Source organism: Citrus clementina, unplaced genomic scaffold (genome assembly GCF_000493195.1).
Source record: "Citrus clementina cultivar Clemenules unplaced genomic scaffold, Citrus_clementina_v1.0 scaffold_1, whole genome shotgun sequence".
NCBI classification, from domain to species: Eukaryota; Viridiplantae; Streptophyta; class Magnoliopsida; order Sapindales; family Rutaceae; genus Citrus; species Citrus x clementina.
In genome coordinates this window covers 28,636,248-28,657,387 of record NW_006263303.1, presented here as the reverse complement: position 1 = coordinate 28,657,387, position 21,140 = coordinate 28,636,248, and the positions used below count along the sequence as shown (strand labels likewise).

General features: G+C 34.6%; 3 protein-coding genes across 4 annotated transcripts; 1 reads left to right on the top strand and 2 right to left on the bottom strand.

Annotated features, from left to right (window-relative positions):
* Positions 1–4,652: 4,652 nt before the first annotated feature.
* On the bottom strand, positions 4,653–5,744 carry LOC18054261. The gene is made up of 4 exons (XM_024177939.1): positions 5,613–5,744; positions 5,463–5,529; positions 5,035–5,289; positions 4,653–4,729 (listed from the first exon to the last, which is right to left on the bottom strand). The coding sequence occupies exons 1-4, from the start codon at positions 5,742–5,744 to the stop codon at positions 4,653–4,655; spliced, it is 531 nt and encodes a 176-aa protein (XP_024033707.1).
* A 1,985-nt stretch (positions 5,745–7,729) lies between these two features.
* LOC18054260 (putative cysteine-rich receptor-like protein kinase 35) lies at positions 7,730–11,570 on the bottom strand. Of its 2 annotated transcripts, XM_024177952.1 has the most exons (7): positions 10,393–11,570; positions 10,140–10,277; positions 9,746–9,927; positions 9,313–9,523; positions 8,889–9,126; positions 8,643–8,793; positions 7,730–8,533 (listed from the first exon to the last, which is right to left on the bottom strand). In XM_024177952.1, exons 1-7 carry the CDS (start codon positions 11,471–11,473, stop codon positions 8,225–8,227), a joined length of 2,310 nt encoding a protein of 769 aa, XP_024033720.1. In that variant the 5' UTR covers positions 11,474–11,570; the 3' UTR covers positions 7,730–8,224. The 2 variants fall into 2 exon arrangements, with proteins under 2 accessions (XP_024033720.1, XP_024033721.1); XM_024177953.1 differs by lacking the exon at positions 7,730–8,533 and having other exon boundaries at positions 8,673–8,793; positions 8,908–9,126.
* A 3,360-nt stretch (positions 11,571–14,930) lies between these two features.
* On the top strand, positions 14,931–20,811 carry LOC18054259 (RNA polymerase II C-terminal domain phosphatase-like 4). The gene is given in 13 exon segments (XM_024178465.1): positions 14,931–15,120; positions 15,344–15,549; positions 15,911–16,110; positions 16,908–16,993; positions 17,528–17,637; positions 17,839–18,019; positions 18,745–18,847; positions 18,849–18,999; positions 19,326–19,511; positions 19,599–19,637; positions 19,927–19,945; positions 19,948–20,093; positions 20,095–20,811. Coding segments are annotated over 11 exon segments (1,398 nt in total). The 5' UTR covers positions 14,931–15,120; positions 15,344–15,549; the 3' UTR covers positions 20,272–20,811.
* Positions 20,812–21,140: the final 329 nt, after the last annotated feature.

The window sequence follows — 21,140 nt, the reverse complement described above, 5'->3', positions numbered from 1 at the left end:
TGATAGTCTTCTTGATTTTTTCCTTCTATATTTGTATTTGAAAAGTAAAATCTATCCTCTAGGTTTTAGATATCTAGTTTCAGCATTTTTGGTTCTAGACCCGAATACGCCCGATTTAAGAACACTAATACCTGATTCTATATATTATTTTGATCAAATGCGGGTTAGACCCAACCTAAATCATCCAGATTATCCAAGTTTGAGTTATTGTGCCATCCCTAGTTGAAGGTGGTATATGATGTGCTTATAACATATAAATGATTTTAATGTTTATCTAACTTAAATTATGCCTTTTTATTATTCTTTATTCAAGATTTTATCTTAAATTTTTTATTTTTTTATTATAGGTATATTTTGGGAATAAATCATTAATACATTGGAGATTAGGGAGCACATTTGCTTAAAAGAATGAGATTGAAAGAATATTGAATAGGAGCTGCAACTGAAATTAGAAGAAGTCGAGAGGCATGAGAACTAAAGATAAGCCATGGAGAAGAAGATTTCACCACAGTCCAACGGCTAAACTTTTTAATTCTTCTCTTAATTACTTTGGTTGAATGTTGCTAATTAATTTTATGGATTCTCTTTATATCATGAACTAAATTTATTTTAATAGGGTTACGATATAGCCTAACAATGGAAATTTAATTCTATAATTTTGTATTACTTTTATTTTATTATTCTATGATTAATTGTTTATTATTATACTTAAGACTTTTAAATATTTAATCAATATTTAAATGATTTAAGAATACATAATGAGACCAATAAGAGATTTACGCACTTTGTTCTCTGTAATGGATGCTATGAATTAATGATGTAGTGAGGAAGCGATACTAGATTTTGTTCTAGTGTACGTTCTTGAAACTCAATAAAAAAAACTCTCACAAAGGAGAAAATATCTCAATTGAGAAATACTGAATATTATTGATGAGAAGTTTGTGTAAAGAAACAATCATAACAAGCTTATTTATACTAGTTAAGCTTATCTTATTCCTAATAAAATTATAGTTACTTATAAGAAAAGGAATATGACTTATATCAACACGTAATCCTTTCACAAATCTTGAAATTGTATTTTCATCATCTTTAAAAAGATTCACACAACAACAATGGTTCTGAAGTTGAGATTCATAGAATCGAACATAATTTGTACCTTGTTGACACTAATCAAATTTACGATGGATCGTCCGAAAATATTTAGGAGGAATAAAATAAGCTTTCATTTTCTTGTGCATACTATATATGCCAAGTTTGAATCTTGTATCTTTCGTGTCCAATTCGTGTTGCTTGTAAGTTTGTTCACCATTGTGACGAATGTCCCATTAATTTAGAAGACACGTACTCGACATGTTTATCCTCTAGAATATCTTCAAGAGTATCTTCAATTTTGAAGATCCAATCGAAAATATCCTTAGAATTAGTAAATCCATCATAATAGAAATGATCATCATCATCTTCTTTATATCTCACTATACCAATCTTCTTCTTTTTTTAATTTCTTTTTTTTTGGCTTTTTGGTTTTTTAAAGAAAACATAAAATTATAGGGCAATAATATAATTTAAGAAAAATTAATGGGAAAAAATTATAAATAAGAAAAAGTTTGTGTTGTCGGCAACAATCGATCAGAAAATTGGACTAAGATAGGTGGATCTAGAAGATGTAATGGTGGTGAGTGTGATGAAGGTGGTGGTTTGACTAAATTCGTTGTGGATTGACCGAAAAGTTGAATCAAAGTTGTGGAAGAGGTTGGTTTCGGTTTCCAGTGAACCAGCTGACGGATGGCAGTGGGAGTAGGTTGGAAAGAAAGGGCCGATAATGGTGGGCGGATTGGTAGTGGTGTTGGCTATCAAGTTCCGCGGATTGACCGGCGGTTGGTGCGGCTGTTTGGTGCATTTTCCAGTGACCATGGTGGATGGCGGTGAGATGGGTCGGGTTTTGATGGCCGGTTTCTTCTGGTTATGATGGTAGATAAGATCAACCAAAAGACAAAAAAAATGGTGGCGGCAGAAGCCGCATGCGGTGGTTGTTAAGATGGCTCGAGTTTTTTTTTGTTTTTTTGACTTGATGGAATTAATGGATGGTAGAGGAAGAAATTGTGTATAAAGGGTGGTTGATGGGTAGGAAAGCTCTTCTTGGCATAGAAAAAGACTCTGATACCACTTAATGCAGCGCAGAAGCAATACTAGATTTCGTTCTAGCGTACGTTCTTGAAAACTCAAGAAGAAAACTCTCACAAAAGAAAAAAATATCTCAATTGAGAAATACTGAATATTATTGATGAGAAACTTGTGTAAAGAAATGAGCATTACAATCATATTTATACTAGTTAGGATTATTCTATTCCTAATAAAATTATACTTCCTTATAAGAAAAGGAATATGACTTAAACAAGAAAATATAAGATAAATCCTAATTAAACTAAAAAAAAGGAAATTACATTTACAGACCTACTATGACTAGATTTGTCCTACATCAATTACATGGGAGACAAAGATGTACTAATTTGATTCATATAATTAATACTTAATCCAATAATACCATAGATATTAATGAGTTTTCATATATTGTAATGCAAATGGAGATATAGTATAATAGTATATGAGATTATATTTGATATTGCTCAAGAAAGTATATCAAAGGGATTAGGGTTATTCAACCATCAACAGGGTAATAAATTTTTGATAATGTAGATAGAGGATTAATTAGATTGGTTAAGGTCGGATGTTTTAGTGTCTTAATTTTTTGGTGATTTCTGTTACTGCTTTTATCTTTATTTTATTTTAACTTTTAATGTAAATTTTCTTAACTAATTATTTAAATAATTTAAAATTAGAATAATTTATGTAACTAATAAGGTAAGCAATCTCTGCGGGAAATTAGATTTCTTCTGTCAACTAGCACACTTCTAATTTAGGCAATAGTATATCTCCGGACGAGTGTGACCCACGAACTACCAAGCCAGCTAGTGTCGTTACAAATTTTTTAAATTTGTGGAAAATAATTTCTTCTAGAATTCCACTCATACATCCAGAATCATAGTCTCCTAACTTTACATTGCCAACTAAGTAAGAAACCCCAAAAAAATTATACCATCGAGCAGCTGTAAATAGTTGCATTAATTCTACCATTGCTAGCTTTGTGTTGTGATCACTTTTTTCTGTTTCCTTCTAAAGACAATTCATTTTTCAGGAAATAAGGGGCCAGATACAACTGTAGCAGATATAGTTCCAATAATATTGATCAGAGCGTAAAACATGAGTGACTGGAAGAAGCCATACTGAGTGCTCAAAGAGCAAAATAGTTCTAAGGTAGTTTTCACGGTCAGGATGCAGTAAGCATTAACTGAGTATATGACCAAATTGAGATGAGACCAAAAACAAGGTATAAAATGGTTGAGTAGAATACTTAAACGGGGAAATACAAATACTTCAATATCTTCTCCAATTATGTACCATGAAAGTCTATGCGGTCACCGTGGTATCAGTTGTGTAATAGATGCATCATTGACAGAACAAATTTTCACCTCTGGTATGCATTCATCTTCATCGCTTTTAACCGAAAAAGCAGGTTTCCTAGGAACCTTTATGTTTGCAGTTTCATTATTGAGCATCGTGAGAATTTCTAGTACGGCTGGTCTATCTGCAGCATTTTCTTGGACGCATAGTAAAGCTATTTGCATGCATCTCATGAGTTTCCATGCCGAAGATGAATCGTCAAGTGATGGATCAAAAAACTCCGTACCTTCTCCATTTTTCCGCAACTCATATGCCTGGAAAAACTTACTTGTTATCGAGCTTTGTAACTTAAACTAACTCAAGATGTACATGCAGGAAAAAATCTGAATTATGAGTTTAAACAGGAAAGAAAAGGTAACTTACAAATTCTAAAAGGTTCAAATCTTCATTGCGGCCATAATAGCGTGATGTCCTCTTGCCACTTATGATTTGTAGAGGAAGAACCCCATAACTATAAACATCGTATTTCATGGAGTATATACCTTTTCTTATGTTCAGGGGGAATGTGTTATAAAGAAAATATCTATTATCAATTGTGTTCAACAAAGAAAAGATCAAAAATCAATATTTTTGCCAAATACCATGTAGGAAATGTGCTTACTATGTTCCGACTATCCGGCCTGTGTTTGCTTCACATGCATCCTTTGTAAAAGCTCTAGCCATTCCGAAATCAGATATCTTGGGCTTCATCTCTTTGTCCAGCAGAATGTTACTAGCCTTTAAATCTCTACGAACAATTGTGAAATTTGAGTACTCTTGGACATATAGAAGTGCTTGAGTAACCCCTTCAATGATATGCACGCGTTGCCTCCAATCTAAGAGATGCCGCCTGTGAGGATCTGCATAAAATCAGACTCATAAAGTATTACTTCAATCGCAAAAGCTAGAAAGAAACATTTCAGACCGCTTAAGACTGAATGCTTTCTGTAAAGCTTAAATGTGATCGAATTAAGAGCGTGGAGTACGAAATCATTGTCCCTAGGACCGCAGTGTCTTCTTACCAAAAATGTAGTAATCCAAGCTCTTGTTTGGCATATACTCGTAAATCAGCATCTTTTCTCCCCTTTGTACAAATTCCCACAACCGGAACTAGATTTACATGTTGAAGTCTTGCAGTAAGCTTAACTTCATTTTCAAACTCCTGAAGCCCTTGTTGTGAAGTTTTGGAAAGTCTTTTCACAGCTATTTCCTGTCCCTTGGCTAATATCCCCTGTCAAAAGGACATGGATGCCCATGTAAATTTGGTATTTGATAATGACGACCACTCATAACAGAAGGCTTGCCATATTTCTAGAAAAACATATTGATATATTTTGAAGAAAAACTCCACAATCTTTTACACCGCATGTCCTGAACTCCTGATCTCCCTATAATTACCAACATCCGCGGGCTGTTTTTCTGATCATTACCCACTTCTTGAGCTGTGAAAATGGTTTTTGTTCAGTTAATCTGAATGTCTCAAAAAGCTTATAATTCAAATTTTTTTCGATTCATAAGTAATCAACAATTGCATACCAGCTGAATAAAGCTCCCATTTATCATCATTGGAAAGTTGAAACGCATGATAACCCAGCAGCCCTTTCTCTTTTGCAAAAGAAACTTTTGATCTAATTGTCTCAACGCCATCAAAATTGACCCAAGTTGTTTTCGCACTGAAGAAATTCATAACATAAGAATGATTGTACACCGAAGCAGCCCCATAACCATAATCTCGAATGAATCCTTTAATGAACTTGAAGCCTACGGAGCCATCTATCGTGATGGCTGGACCTGTAGCCGGAGAACCAACAGGATTTTCATCAGGATTAACGAGTGTCCATGCGTAGCCATGATAAGGCAGCCCCAAAACAGCTTCTTAGCTTGAAATCCTCTTTTTAACCATTCTGTTATACTATCATTTGTATTGAACCATCTTGAAGAGCTGTATAGAGCAGAATGAGCACCTGTGAAGTTATCCCTCGTAGGCAAATAGTAGTCAAAGTTTAAAACATGTATCCAGTCCAAGTTTCTCTGCATAGAATCTAAAGGGTAACTCACTGATTCAAGAGCTGGCAAGTGATGACTTGTCATTACCAATAATAGTTGAGACTTGCCCGATTTTCTGACTCAGAAGTTACTTCAGCCCTCCATTCATCAAATAGGGTCCCTAATTTGGTAATATTGGTACCTTTGTCTGGCAGAACACCATGAAGATCTAGGCCATGAAATCCGTTAAACCGAGCCATTTCTACGGAGGATTTGATGAAAGACTTTCTGTTAGAAGATTGGTTTATCATTGAAGAAAAGATTGCACCACCCCAGATTGATAGAAGTGTTACAACCGATGGGTTTCTGTGTTTTACAGTGTTGGTGAAGATTACAAAGAATTGTTCAGAGGTGGAGTTGATGAAAATATTGTAGGTGGAGGAGTTTATAAAAGCAAAAGCACACATAAGGTGACTGAAAAGAGCAGAATGTATTTCTGCAATGGGGAGTTCACTGTGAGCATGCCAGTAGCCTCCTCTAATCCAATTTGGCGATCTTGTGCATTGCAAATTGAGGGGGAGAGAAAGGGTAAGGAGAAGGAAGAGGGTCACGATTTTGTAGGCCATCAAAGCACTTAGCATACGTGAAATCACTTTTAATTATTCATCTTAAGGAAGAAAAGATGTATATCTAAATAAGGAATATGAGATGTTTCGTTTCTTATGGGAAAGAAAGAATGAAACAGCATGGCGACCTTTTAAGCTGACTTTTAATAGAGAGAACATAAAAGTGCTTCCTGCAAGCAGGAGACATATAGGGCTCTTTTATTGAACTTTGAACAAATGACCTGCAAAAGGCTGGGAAATTGGAGACAACACTGCATGTCATTTTGATTCAGCTTCCGATCCTCAACACGTTCTGGACACTTCCACTATTTCCATATGAATTTCAGAATTTTACGCCTCACCAATACTTTTTTAGTTTTTGTAGTGCCGTGATATATCGATAATATCTGCATTGCAACTATTAGCTGGTAATATATGTCAAATAAAGAATCACTTAACGTGAGATAAAAGTAAATTTGTGAACCTGTAGAATCTAAGACTTTGGCTTCTTATTTTGTTTACAAGTCCACGACTTTTTTCTTTGTTGACCTATAATAGAAAGAGCGAAAGAGAGCCGATGGTTATTTTATCTCTCGTTAATTATCGATCATACGTGTTCATATTTTCTCAGGTAATATTTGGGATTTTCCTTTATAAGTTGAGACTCGAGAGAAGGATAGAAAAATTTACAAAGGGTCTTTCACGTAGACATGGGTCCCGGTTGAATGGAAACAAAAACAAAAACGAGCTCAAGTCAAAAAAATAGAAACAAGCTCAATTCGAAATGACGCCTTGGATTCAACTAAATGAAGGTTTTTCTATAACATAGTCAGAAGTCAAATTCAACCAAAGAAATCGTCTTAGTAGCTAGTATCGACAAGGCCCCATATCCAAAACCTGGCTTATATTTAAATTTGTCATGGACTTTTTGGCCTCCTCTCTTTCTAGGAAGTTGGATTAGTAGTAAATTAAAATGACTCCACGCGAGGCTGTTCTAATTTAACCAAGGTCTTCGGTACGAGATTTAAAAATACAGTTGTATTAAATACTTGTTAGGAGAGTTTTGCCGCCCTAATGGTCCTACCGAATTCGAATACTAGATAGTTTAATATACCAAAAAAAAAATGACTCCACATGCATCACATGCTTCATGGAGTCTCTGGCTTATTGAATGACCATGCCTTGTTGCATTCTAATTCATGGGTGGACATGTATTAAGCAACCTGGGTGCAGTACAAGATGATGAATTATCTGATTGATACCAGGTGCTTCAGTGTCTGACTTCTCATGCTTAGTGTGGCTCTTAACATTACTTAGGAAACCTATTACCTATTCAATTCAAAATCTGTAAATTTTAGGGAAAAAAAAAGATTCCAAAATATCCTTTCATCTACACAGAATCATAGTTCTCCACATCTTTTATATGGCATAGCCAACTAGCCAAAAAAATCCCAAGAATTTATACTGGCACAACAAAAAGTTATGCTCTCCTAGAAATAATCAAACTCACCTCTTCAGAAGGGACTTGGGGCAAGAGTGAGCTAATCAATAACCTATACTGTTGCATAAAATTAAGAAAGATGAGTTTGTTTGTTTGTTTACTAAGAAAATGAAAAGGAAAAATCAGAGAAGCAGAGAAGAAAGAACTTGAATCTTATTCATTGAATCGTTTGATTAGTTACACATGTTTATATACTACAATCTGGAATATTCTTCATTCTGTTTACATGCAAATCAGCTGAGCTAGTAACTAAAACTAATTTGCCACATAAGCAGCCACGTCATCATGTATAACAGATTCTATTTAACTAACTATATTAACTAGCACGTGACTAATCAATTTGACTATCTTAACAAGATGCTAAAGAATCAGTAGTATAACTATTTTCTATTAACAGTGAAATGAAAGAACCCTGAGGAAATATATATGCAAGTTGTCTGATTGTTCCCGACTCTTCAAGCGGGTTCAATGATCTCAAAGGACGCAGAGCAATCTGAAATCCCCCCGATATTGCTTGAAGTTACCAGATTGAGACCAAAAACATGTACCTTAATGATTGAGTGCCATTCGTAATTGGGGAAATGAAAATACTTTCAATATCTTCTCCAATCTTGTAACATGAAAGTGTATGCGGTTATCGAGGTACCGGCTGTGTAATTGTTGCATCATCAACAGAATAAATGTTAGCCTCCAACATGCATTCACTTATCTCATCGTTGTCTCTTTTAACTGAAAAAGCAGGCTTCTTCGGAGTTTTTATGTCTGCAGTTTCGCTTTTGAGCATCACAAGAATTTCAAGCATGGTTGGTCTATCTGCAGCATTTTCTTGGACACAGAGCAAAGCTACTTGCATGCATCTCATGAGTTTCCATGCTGAAGAGGAATCATCAAGTGATGAATCAATAAACTCCATTCCTTCACCATTTTTCCACAATCCATATGCCTGGAAAAAAATAATTTTTACTCAGCTTTGTATTTTAAAGTAATTCATAATGCACAATAAAATATAAATCATAATTATGTATTCAGTTATGGAAGAAATGGCAACTTACATATTCTAAAAGGTTCAGACTTTCGTTCGGGCCATAATAGCATGAAGTTCTTTTACCACCTAAGATTTGTAGAAGAAGAACTCCATAACTATAAACATCATATTTCATGGAGTAGATACCCTTTTTTACATATTCAGGGGGAACATAGCCACTGCAATGTGTATATCAAAGAAAACATTGTCAATTATTCAACAGGGAAGGGATGTAAACATGTCCTATCAAATAACACGCGGGCAGTATACTCACTATGTTCCAACTATCCGACCTGTGTTTGCTTCACATTCATCTTTTGTAAAAGCTCTAGCCATACCAAAATCTGATATCTTGGGGTTCATCTCGTGGTCAAGTAAAATATTGCTTGCCTTCAAATCTCTATGAACTATTGTTAAGTTTGAGTATTCTTGGAGATATAGAAGTCCTTGAGTAATCCCTTCGATAATATGAACACGTTTTCTCCAATCTAAGAGATAACGCCTTCGCAGATCTGCATAAAATCAGACTCATCTCACTTTAATTAAAAGGGAAAAAGGAAGATTTTAGACATCTCAAGTTTTTAAAAGTTTGAATTCTTAACTGGGTCTACCTCTGCTTGTTTAAAGCTTAAATGTTAGGCCAATTAAGCATGCATAATATACTATGCTATTCACTTGCAACCATAAAGTCCGCTTACCAAAGATGTAGAAATCCAAGCTTTTATTCGGCATGTAGTCATAAATCAGCATCTTTTCTTCCCTCTGTGTGCAAATTCCCAAAACTGGTAATAGATTCACATGTTGAAGCCTTGCAGTAAGCTTAACTTCATTTTCGAACTCCTCAAGTCCTTGATGAGAAGTTCTGGAAAGTCTCTTTACAGCCATTTCCTGTCCATTTGGTAATCTCCCCTGGCAAATGGCCACACTCATGTAATAATGATAATTTGAAAATGACTGCTGACAATAACAGATGGCATACCATAGTGTTTAAAACTTATCATTTTCTCAACTGTTTGAACATTATATTCCGGCTGTTGCAGTAACAACCAGTGAGATTATTTGTCAAACATTTGGTATACAGAATCAACCCAGGAGTCCCACAACAGAAATAACCAATGAGAAAAATATTACCTTATACACAGGTCCATATCCACCCTCACCAAGCTTATTCTCACTTGAAAAGTTATCTGTAGCCTCTTGAATAGCTGTAAAAGTGAATACTCGCAGATTATTGGCATCATAATTAAGGTTTTCGATAGTTGATATTTTGTGTTTCAGCTTGGATATTGATCTTCTTGCAGTGACCACAAGTCCTAAACCAAAAACGAATGAGAAAAGCAAATGTTAGTCCAAAATGGTGCTCCCTTTTATTTCATCAGATCTTCTAAAATGCAGACTATGAACTCCTTGCACAGAAAGTTGTTTGTTTTTTTAACAACTTTTGTACAGAGAATTGTTGTCCTCTGTTTTATTAAAGTTGACAATGGAGAAGAGCCATACTATTGTACTTATAATTAGAAGTTACCTCCTGGCTTGAGTAATCTCCTTCGTCTTTGCAAGTAACAAATCATGATGCTCAGAAGAAAAATAATTGTGGCTACTGTGACCAAAATAATGACCAATAACCTTGCTTTGTTTTTCTGATCTTGACCTTGTCCTTGAGCTGGGAAAATTGTTTGTTAAGCTAATCAGAATATGTCACAAAATTTATAATTCAAAACTCCTCTTGGTTGAGAAAGATTGATCGTAAGAGTTATAAGTAATTAACAACTGCATACCAGCTAAAGAAAGCTCCCATTTATCATCATTGGATAGCTGAAATGCATTGTAACCAAGTAGTCCTTTCTCTTTTGCAAAAGAAACCTTTGCTGTAATAGCCTCTGCACCATCAAAATTGATCCAATTTTTTCCACTGCTGAAGAAATTCACGTCATAAGAATCATTATACAATGAGGCAACCCCATAGCCATAATCTCGAATGAATGCTTTGATGGACTTGTACCCCATGGAGCCATCCATGGTGATAGCCGGACCTGCAGCCGGGGCACCAACTGCATTCTCATTAGGATTAACAAGTTGCCACGCATAGCCATGATAAGGCAGCCCCAGAACAAGCTTGTTAGCTGGAAATCCTGTTTTTAACCATTCTCTTATACTATCATTTGTATTAAACCAACTTGAAGAGCTATATAGAGCAGAATGAGCTCCTGTGAAGTTATCCCTTGAAGGCAAATAGTAGTCATAGGCTCTAACGTGTACCCAATCCAAGTTTCTGAGCATAGAATCTATAGGATAAGTCACTGAATCGATAGCCGGCAAGTGATGACTTTTCATTACTAATAACAGCTGAGAATTGCCTGAGTTTCTTGCCTCCGAAGTTACTTCAGCCCTCCACTCATCAAATAGGATACCTAAATTGGTCATGTTGGTGCTTTTACTTGGCAGCACACCAGAAAGGTCTAGGCCTTGAAAGCCATAAAGCCTAGCTGTTTCTATGGAGGATTCGATAAAAGACTTTCTGTTAGAAGATTGATTTACCATTGAAGAAAAGATTGCCGTACCACCCCGGATGGACAAAAGCGTTACAACTGATGGGTTTTTGCGTTTCACTGTGTTGGTGAAGCTAGAGAAGGATTTTTCATATGTCGAATTGATATAGAGAGTGAAGGTGGAGGAGTTAAGATATGCAAAAGCACACGTAAGGTGAGTGAAAAGACCAGAATTTATTTGAGAAACGGGGAGTTCACTTCGAGAAGTCCAGTAGCCTCCTTTAATCCAACTTGTCGAGCTTGTGCAGTGCAAATTGAGGGGTAGACAAAAAAGAAGGAGAAGGAAGAGGATCATGGTTTTGCAAGCCATTCAAGGAAGGAAGCTCAAAGCTTTTTCAGCAGGAAATGTGAAAGCACTTTTAGCAAGACGGGAAATACCTCTACCGACTTTATTTAGAGTTCGTGAGAAAATGGTACACTTTTTCCTCTTTTATGTTGTACCAATGGGCCTTCTAAATAAGTTGCTTTCACGGGGATGAAACTCCCTAACTTCAATGTTGACTTGTAAGAGAGAGGAAGAGAAAGAAAAGCACGTTTTGATTTAACTAACCGTCACTTCATCTGCTAGGAGACAACATTATGTGGCATCTTGATGGCTTTTGATGATTTATAATTTCCACCTGAATTGGGCACTTCTTTACAGTCACCATCTAAATAATTTACCACGAGATTTTTATTGAATTAAATCAAGCAAATACAATTTCGTGTGAAAAGGCACGGCAGCCAAGAGAACTTGAGATAAGAATTGAACTCTATATAATACATACACATCAACAGGAATTGCATCCTCTCTCTCCACTGTAAACGAGTGGGGTTCGTAATCTAGATCTCTTGTACCACACCACTAACTTGGATCAATAGTCATTCTTCTTGCTTCTTGATTCTTCCTTCGTTATTTTAATTTTGAATTATTGGAGAGAGGAAGAGAAAGAGACCCTGCTAGTACTTTCCAGTTCACACGGGACTGCAAAAGTTGTATCAACAAGTTAGCATGAAACCAAGAGTCTTGGTTGTTTGGGAAACAAAAAATACCGAGTCTTGGTCCATGTTTTACTAAGAAGGAGAATTTTCTCATGATAGTTTTTTATTATATGGAGATAGCTGCCGACCGACCGAATGAACACGAAAACAGCCAGAGTCAAAATGACTGATTGAAATCTATTTTCTTCATTCATACACAAATTTGAAGGCCAAGGACCTTCTTTAAGTACGTAGCATAGCGGTATCATTATTAGGATCAACGTATTGGAGTTATTTTTAGTGAAGTAAATAATACGTATTTATTTTAATGTAATTATCTACCATTGCATACAACTAGATATGGATCTGCTTTCTTTGTATTAAAGATTCAGTAAGTGTTGCATACCATCATTCAAATTTTAGACTGTAATAGACTCGATATCTCCTATTCAAAAACTCCATAATTACGTTCTGGGACTCTTTTTTGAGGTCAAGATATCACAGTTTGATTATGCTTAAAAGAAGTACAAAGTTTAATTATGCTTAAAAGAAGTACAATGTTTAATTATGGAGATGTTAAAGGGAAAACATAATGTTCAGTAATTTGCATCGTTAGCAGCAGGTCATGTCGTTTGCATTGACATGGGGGCGTCTTCTACATCAGCATTACAATGTGTTACAAAATTGTGCTCCTGGGCGATTTTTCTAATTTTACCTTCCTACTACTACTATCCATAGATAATCTCCTATGAAATTCTGTGATTCCAATGGTTACAGGGGATGGCTATAATTTCATTGCAGAGATCTCGAAAAGCTTGTCTAATTGTCCCTGATTAAAAGGAATTTATCTTAGTGATAACCATCTGTCTGGTAAGGATCCTCGATGGTTGGGGAATTTAACAGATTTTGTTGAAATTTTTATGCCTAACAATCATCTCTCAGGTCCAATTCCAATGGAATTTTGTCAACTTAAATTCGGACATTTCAGAGAAGGAAATATCTCAGATTTTTACCATCTTTGTTTCAATCTTTTAGCTATCACACAAGTTCACTTGTCCAAAAAATATGTTAGAAGGACTGCTAAAAGACAGCATATTCTATAATAGCTCTTCCATGGTGATATTAGATCTTAACTATAATTTGCTTAAATGGCATTCCAGGTCGGATTGAAAGGTTTTCTCCATTGAGCTACCTTATGTTGGCTAATAACAATTTTGAAGGTGAAGTGCCAGCATAATTGTGCCGATTGAAGCAATCGCCATGAAATTAATTTTGCTGCAGCTCCTATACCTATGATCCAAGTGACTGTAGTAGTGCGTTTCCATCGTTACTTTGGTGTATTTTCTGATTTTAGATTATTTTCTATTTGGTTCGGTTCAGCCTAACTTTTAAGTAGTATTTGATTGTAACTCTGAAAAAGAGGAAGGTGAGAAAAATAATTTAAATTCTTTTTTCATTTTATAAGAATTTAATTTCTATTAAAATGTAATAGATACATCATAATATGGAATTTTCCAAACCAAAGAGTGATAAATTCAAATTCCTATTTTATTGTAAGCAAAAGCATCCAAAATTACCCCTTCAATTTTTTTATTAACTTGTTTTATGTTATCAAATTATTATTATTTACAATTTAAAATTTTAGATAATTAATTTTATATTAACAAAAGTTAAAGTAACTATTTAAATAATTTAATAAAATCACTTTATTTAATTAATTAATTTGTAAAAATAAAAAATATAAATTTAACAGTCGTCAGAAAGTCGTTGCTACTGCCATCGGACTGCCGCCGTTGATGCTAGCACGTGGGACATCACCGTTGGTACCGTTGGACCCACCGGCCAACGAGCAATGCCATTAAATTGTCATAGAGACCAAAAAATAGATTTATTTTCTTCAAATTCAGTTAAAAAGTTTAAAAACTTTTTAACCTTCCTAGATCCAGACAAACATCAAGCACTTCATCAAAATAAGTTGATTTGATTTATGGATTGTGAATTTCTGATCATTTTCATATAATTCTCAAGTTTAAATGAGATGATACAATACGGCAACAGTGGCAACTTTGCTTCCTTTTTGGTTTTTCAAATAAAATTTTAAATTACATTAATTAAAACATTATTTATATTATGTCAAAATTTATTTAGAAACAAATAAATTAAATTAATTACAAAATAAAATTGTATTAATAAACCTTTTAAATAGAATCTAATTATAAATATAATTATTTAATTTAAAATAATTTTTTATTAGTTATTTATATAGTATATTAAATAAATTTATTTTTTTAATTTTTTAATTATATTTATGATAAATATTGAAAGTTTAACGCTAAATGATGAAATTGTTCAAATAAAAAATAAGACATCTTATTTCTTTATATAATTTTATAACAAATTAAAAATTAGAAAAAAAATTCAATGCTGCTGATACTAAGTTCAAATTCGAATTCAAATCCAAATCGAAATTTACATTTGAAATTTCAATTTGAACCAAACTGTATTTTAAATTGGGTTCGATTTGAATTTGAGCTTTAAACCTAATTGAGTTTGAATTCTCTAATCCAAACATATTAGAACCCAAGCCAAAATCCGAACAACTCGAACGAGACCAGATTTGCCCACAACTAATTTTTTTATATACAGACATTTGTTTCTTCATTCATTGTAAATTTATTTTGCTAAGGGCATTATTAATCATGATCAAATATCAACTAACAAGCCCCAATAAGGCAATTTGACAAATAAATAATCATTATTTTATTTTTTATTTAAAAAAAAAAAAAAGTTACGAGTGTTATGTTTAGAAAGAACTTGAATTTGATTACATTTCCTGGATTTAGGCTTGAATTGAATTCTGTTACGGAACTGGACTGGAGGCTTGGTATCTAAAGACAAAGGAAGATGAGTAACGAGTTCATTTGTTGAACTTTACAGTCAATTCTCAGAAGACTCGTCAAGATTTCTTATGGTTCCGGCGATTCATGGCTTCCGATAGTGAGCCGCTTTTACTGCATTTTGCTGAAATATGTCGTAATTAATTTATTTCCATTTCAGCTCTGATCTATGTCGTTGACTGATGACACGTAATGCTGATTTCAAAGTTGAAATCAGTATTTATGAATTTTCGTATTGAGTTTTAGCTTTTCTACGTTGTCTGTTAAATGATGTTTACAATGACAGGCATTTCACTTAATTTTATGATTTTTTTTTATGCGAGGTGGCGGCAAACAATTGGAGAGCTCTACAGTCAAGTCCTTGGATCATGATTAAACCGCCGCAGCCTGTAAAATCCAAATATATTAACCTTTGCAGGTTTACAGTCTCTCTTCTCTCTCTCGCCTTTGTCCTCCCAAAATCGACCGCCAAAGAAGCCAAATCGATCAAACCCTCTCGTGTCTCTCAGCTGAGCCGCCACGCCGTCAGGCAAGTAAGGCCCTTTACGTTAACAATATTAACTTTATTCTTAAAAAAAAAAATTAATGTTTTTCGCATGAGCTTTCCGTTTACCACCGTTTAATTGACATGAAAATGAAAATGTTCATCTTTCTTGAGTGAAACTTAGGGTCAAGGTTAAAGAAAAATAATGCCATTCTTTTATCTTTAAAAAAAAAAAAACTTGAATATTAATAATTGAAAGAAATACCTTGATAATTGAAAAATGTATGCATCAATTTTTTTTTTCCTGCCTGCTGTGTGTGTTATAGTTTGTAGTTTGAAGCTTTTGTTCTTGAACTTTAATATTTCAACATTTAGATTACAGTGTTGTCTTTGATGAATAATTCAGATGAGTGTCGCGACCGATTCTCCAGTACACTCACCCAGCAGTGATGACTTTGCTGCATTGCTTGATGCTGAGCTTGATTCTAATTCGTTACGGTTGTCACCAGATAAAGAAGCTGACGATGAAGATGACGACAAAGAGTCTATCGATTAGGAAGCTGAGAATGAGGAAGCCATGGATGACAAAGACCTCAAAAGCATTAGGTAGTTTATAGTTCCTTTTGGGATATGAATGAATTTAACTGATTACCCTTTATTAGGGCTTTTTTTGTTGGTGTGCCAGCTGTTTGAGTTAATGGTTATATACATTAATCATAAAAGGTGAGATAGAAGTTTTATGCATATCAACATGATTTTGTCTCTGGTCTGAGATCAATATGACATCCTTTTGCATGTGCATACTAGTTGTATTGCCATTATTGCAACATGATTACTCTTTTACTTGGAATTTTACTGTAAATTTTGTTGCTGCTTCTTTCTTTTTTATTTTAGCTTTTTCTCATTCATATGAATGGTGTAATTCATCAGGGTTTGTCAATTCTAATTGATATTTGTTGTCTTTTCAGTTTTTGTGGAAATTTTAACCAACTGCACTAATATATGATGTGCCTGTCCAAATTTTGATCTTCCATTTGATCATTTTCTGTTGAGTTTACATATCTAACATATTTTAGTTGAATCCTACTCTCCTTCATAACTGCTATCACATGCACTTGAATTCATTTTGAATAGGATAGATTCTAAGGTTGCTTTAATTTTTTTATTTTGAGAGCACAATGGTAAGCTATTTGACTATTTGGACATGGTAGGGAGAGGAAGATTGGTTGTGGTGTCAAATAATCTTATGATAATATTACCTTTCATTGGGATATATGTATATATCTAGATACATATTTACTTGCACTGGTTATAAAAGTCAAAGGGAAGAAATGTATTCATTTTCTTTTTTCCTTTTTCCCTGTTATTTTCTTCAATCATTGCTTATATGAATTAACTCACAGGACAAAAAGGCACAAGAGGCAGATAGTTGAAATCATACTGGAGCATCAGGGATCAACCTCGCTTGGAATTTTTGAAGAGAAGACAGGTAATCTGTTTCCATGTATGTGATCTGTTTTTACCCAGTGGATGAATGCTGGAAAGCTGCCTAATTAATGGTGTAATACCCTGAACGGTTTTGGATGCACAACCCGCAGGAGATAAATCATGAAATCGTGTGATCTGTATTCATTATTTCGGTATCCTCAGGTGGTATATGTAAACTATTGAACTTGATAGATGCTTAGGGATATGAGAAAACATTTTGTCTTGAAGAAGTGGGATATATGGGACTTCAAAGGAGTCGTAAACCTCAATCAACATGTCCAGCTGGTTGAGTTTTGAACTATTGGTAATAGACTAATCCAAGTAGTAATTGGTTTTTTTCTGTGTCTCACTGCCTTAATCTTTAAGCCATCCAATAAATGTGTGCCTTGTTATCTCACTTAGAAACCACTCTTATTGGAATGGCAAGATATAATGTCTTAGTACATCATGCACTCATTCATTTTAGGCTTACTTTTATTAATGCAAACACTCTATTGGCTGGATTAAATTGTAGCAGACATGTTGTATTGTGCAGAAGTGTCCTTAGAAATGGATAACTGTCTACATCCAGGATCTCTTGGGGGCATGTGTTGTGGGAAAAGGTTGGAAGAGGAATGCGGTGTAACATTCAGTTACGCATATAAGGTATACCTTTTCAGAGATCACCAACAAGTACTTGTAGAATCATGAACCCTGATTGTAGACTCTGTTTTCTCTTTTCACTTTATCTTCCAGGGTATTCATATCAAGTATATGAAAACATGATTATACTAGCAATGTGTAATATGCTATCTATTACTTTTGACTTGATTAATTAATGACTTATAGGAACTACTTTACTTGTAGGGCCTAAGGGTTGGAAATGATAAAATTGATCGTTTGCGGAACACAGATATGAAGCATTTGCTACGTCATAGAAAGCTTTACTTAATACTTGAGCTTGATCACACTCTACTTAACTGGACTTTGCTTCTCCATTTGACTCCAGAGGAGGATTACTTGAAGAGCCAAGTAGAGTCTCTGCAAGGTAGATAGTAGTAGCTTAATATATGATTCCATAATTGGTATGTTAGGCACTTTTTTCTTGTTTCACATTATTGGTTTAATTTGATCATTTTATTCATTGTTTTGCATCATTGGTTTAATTCTAAATTTTGATTTTTTATTCAGAAGAATAGGCTAATCTAAAAGTAAAAGGCTTAACAAATAAAACTCTTTCGAATAAGAATAGAATGAGAGGAATAGTAGTTACAAAAACTCAAGTTCGATACTTGTAGTTTTTCTTACCTATGGTAGCAATTGTAATGATGTTGGTAGTATGACCATGGAAGCAACTATTTATATCCAAAGAAAAGGACGACAGCTTGTTATTGCTTGAAAAAAGGCCAAGAGGGGTAAATAGAACCCTTATTAGGTGCAGGGAAGAGCAGATATGATGAAGGTTATGGTAGGATCCTTTTAGACCAATGATGAATTGAAGAGTATGACGGATTTTAATCCACAAGAAGTAGGATGAGTCATAACCTACCTCATTATGCTTTATGTTAGTCAATCGTGCAAAATTAATACAAGCTCTTATTGAGAACCTTAGCTATCAACTTTGCTTTTGACTTCATCATGGTTTGTTTTTTATGAGCTCACCAACATGTTATTGGTTATAAGTTTTGCTGTATCAGATTATCTTATTCCACAATCTGGATTTTATTGGCTTCTTACTGCTTTATGTTTTTCATTTTGTTATGAAACAAGTAGATGTTTCAAAAGGGAGCCTCTTTATGTTGGCATTTATGAATATCATGACGAAATTGAGGCCAGTTGTCCACACATTTTTTATAGAAGCAAGTGTACTGTTCGACCTTAGAAACAGCTAAGTTGCTTGATCCCAGGAGAGAGTACTTCAACGCTAGAGTGATTTCATGAGATGATGGCACTCAAAGACATCAGAAGGGTCTTGATGTGGTGTTGGGGCAAGAAAGTGCCGTTCTGATTCTTGATGACACAGAAAATGTAAGTTTCAACCGCCTAACTTTTATACCTGCTATCTATACAAGTAATAAATCATCATAATAAAGTAATAATAATTGTTATAATGTACACCTGAATAATTCTTGGGGAGCCTATTAATGTTGAGCTAGTAACTCCCCCCCCCCCTCCCCTTATGATTTTCTTGGGGGTTATTTGCGTGGCTATTCTTTTTTTCTTGCAAATATTAAAGGGAGTTTAAAATATACAAAATGCTGAAGAGTTGTTGATTTCCTTTTGGACTTGGACTTTTCTGAAATGAAATGATGGTGCCCATTTGAATCCTTTTCGTGATGACGTCCATTATGTAGGCATCGACATAGCAGGGGGACAATTTGATACTAATGGAAAGATATCATTTCTTTGCTTCAAGTTGTCGGCAATTTGGCTACCACTGTCAATCTTTATCTCAGTTAAGGAGTGTTGTATGTGAGCTGGAGGGTGCACTTGCATCCATTCTTAAAGATCTCAAGCGAATCCACAATATGTTCTTCAAGGTACATCTCTCTTCCTAAATGTTGTTGATAAAATTTGATATTGTTTGTTTAGGTGCTCGACTCTATTCACTGGAAATCATTTTTTAGGAACTTGCAAATGATCTTGCTGGCAGAGATGTAAGGCAGGTAAGACATTTGTTGAATAATTGACTGTGATCATGACCAGTATCGGTTGGGTCCTTATATTCTTCTGTAAGTGATATTTACCATCACCCTTTTTTTTTTTTTTTTTGTCTTCATACCTAGTCTAATTCCAATGAATCTGTTTTCTATTATTGCAAATTGATTTATCATCGCACAAATGTTGGTTTATGGAAGTCATTTCTGAGTTATAGAACTCCATTTATTTGCTCGCTAACTCCAATAGGAAGATCTACGTTTATGAGGACCTTTGATCATCACATGTTGCTGGCAGGTACTGAAAATGGTCAGAGGGAAGTCTTAAAGGGGTGTAAACTTGTCTTCAGTCATGCTTTTCCAAGCAAATTTCCAGCACATATTCACTATCTGTGGAAGGTGGTGGAGCAGTTAGGAGCTACGTGCTCGATAGAACTTGATCCATCAGTGACACACGTGGTTTCAAACAAATGCTCAAACGAAAAAGTCTCACTGGGCAGCAAAGGAGGCCAAGTTTTTGGTGGATCCACGGTGGATAGAGGCAGCCAACTGTTTGTGGCAAGGGCAACTCGAAGAGAAGTTTCCTGTGAAGCAAACCAAACCTGAAGAGAACTTTCAAGCGAAACAAACGAAGGACCAATAACCGATACGTTTATGTAGTTGCTAACCCTCCAGTGAATCTTTATGAATGTCTTGGTTCTTTCCTAGCATCATTATCGGTGCATGATCGATGTGCATCAATTGTGGCAAAAATTATATCAGACTGGCACTTCATTTGTTTAATGGATCGTTCACTGTATGATAGCAGTTTTGATGAAGAACTGATGACAAGGAAAATTATCAGTTGAGTTTGTTGTGACACTCAAAGTAATTCAGTTAGATAACAGTATCTGGAAACTGGAAAGCCTACAATAGTTTTGCTATGATGCTGTTCTTTTGGTTAAATCTTCTGCCTGTTTTTAGCTGCCAATTGTTGACATATAGATTTGCATACAGAAACCTCAACTGCATTTTGGTTCACTTGGATTATAAGATGTAAAAAAGTGGATTGTAATCTCTCAGTGTTTGAAGAAGCAGCAGCAGTTTGTATAGCTGCGATAGAATTCTTTTCTTGATTTGTAGAGGTTGTTTATCGGCAAGTATTCATAATAGTTAAATTCAAATGACCCATCTTAAAACTCTCAAGGGAATTCCCTTTTTCTGAGGTCTTATTTTCAGATTTCAGATCAAACCAAACAGATAACACCTGAAACTTGATAGTTGATTATCTTCATAAACTGGATTGGATTCTCAAATTTCGTTACTCCCTTGCCTTTGAAGAGTACATGACGTGGATTGTTCATAAGATTGTGACTTCAAAATTGATGCGTTGGCTTTTCTTTTTTATACTAATATTACAATTAGATTATAATTCATATTAAACGAGACTATTATTATAAATATTTATAAATAAATTATTATTGGAGACTAGTTTCGATTAGTTCTTACGAAACAGCTGTGTGGCTGGTCTTA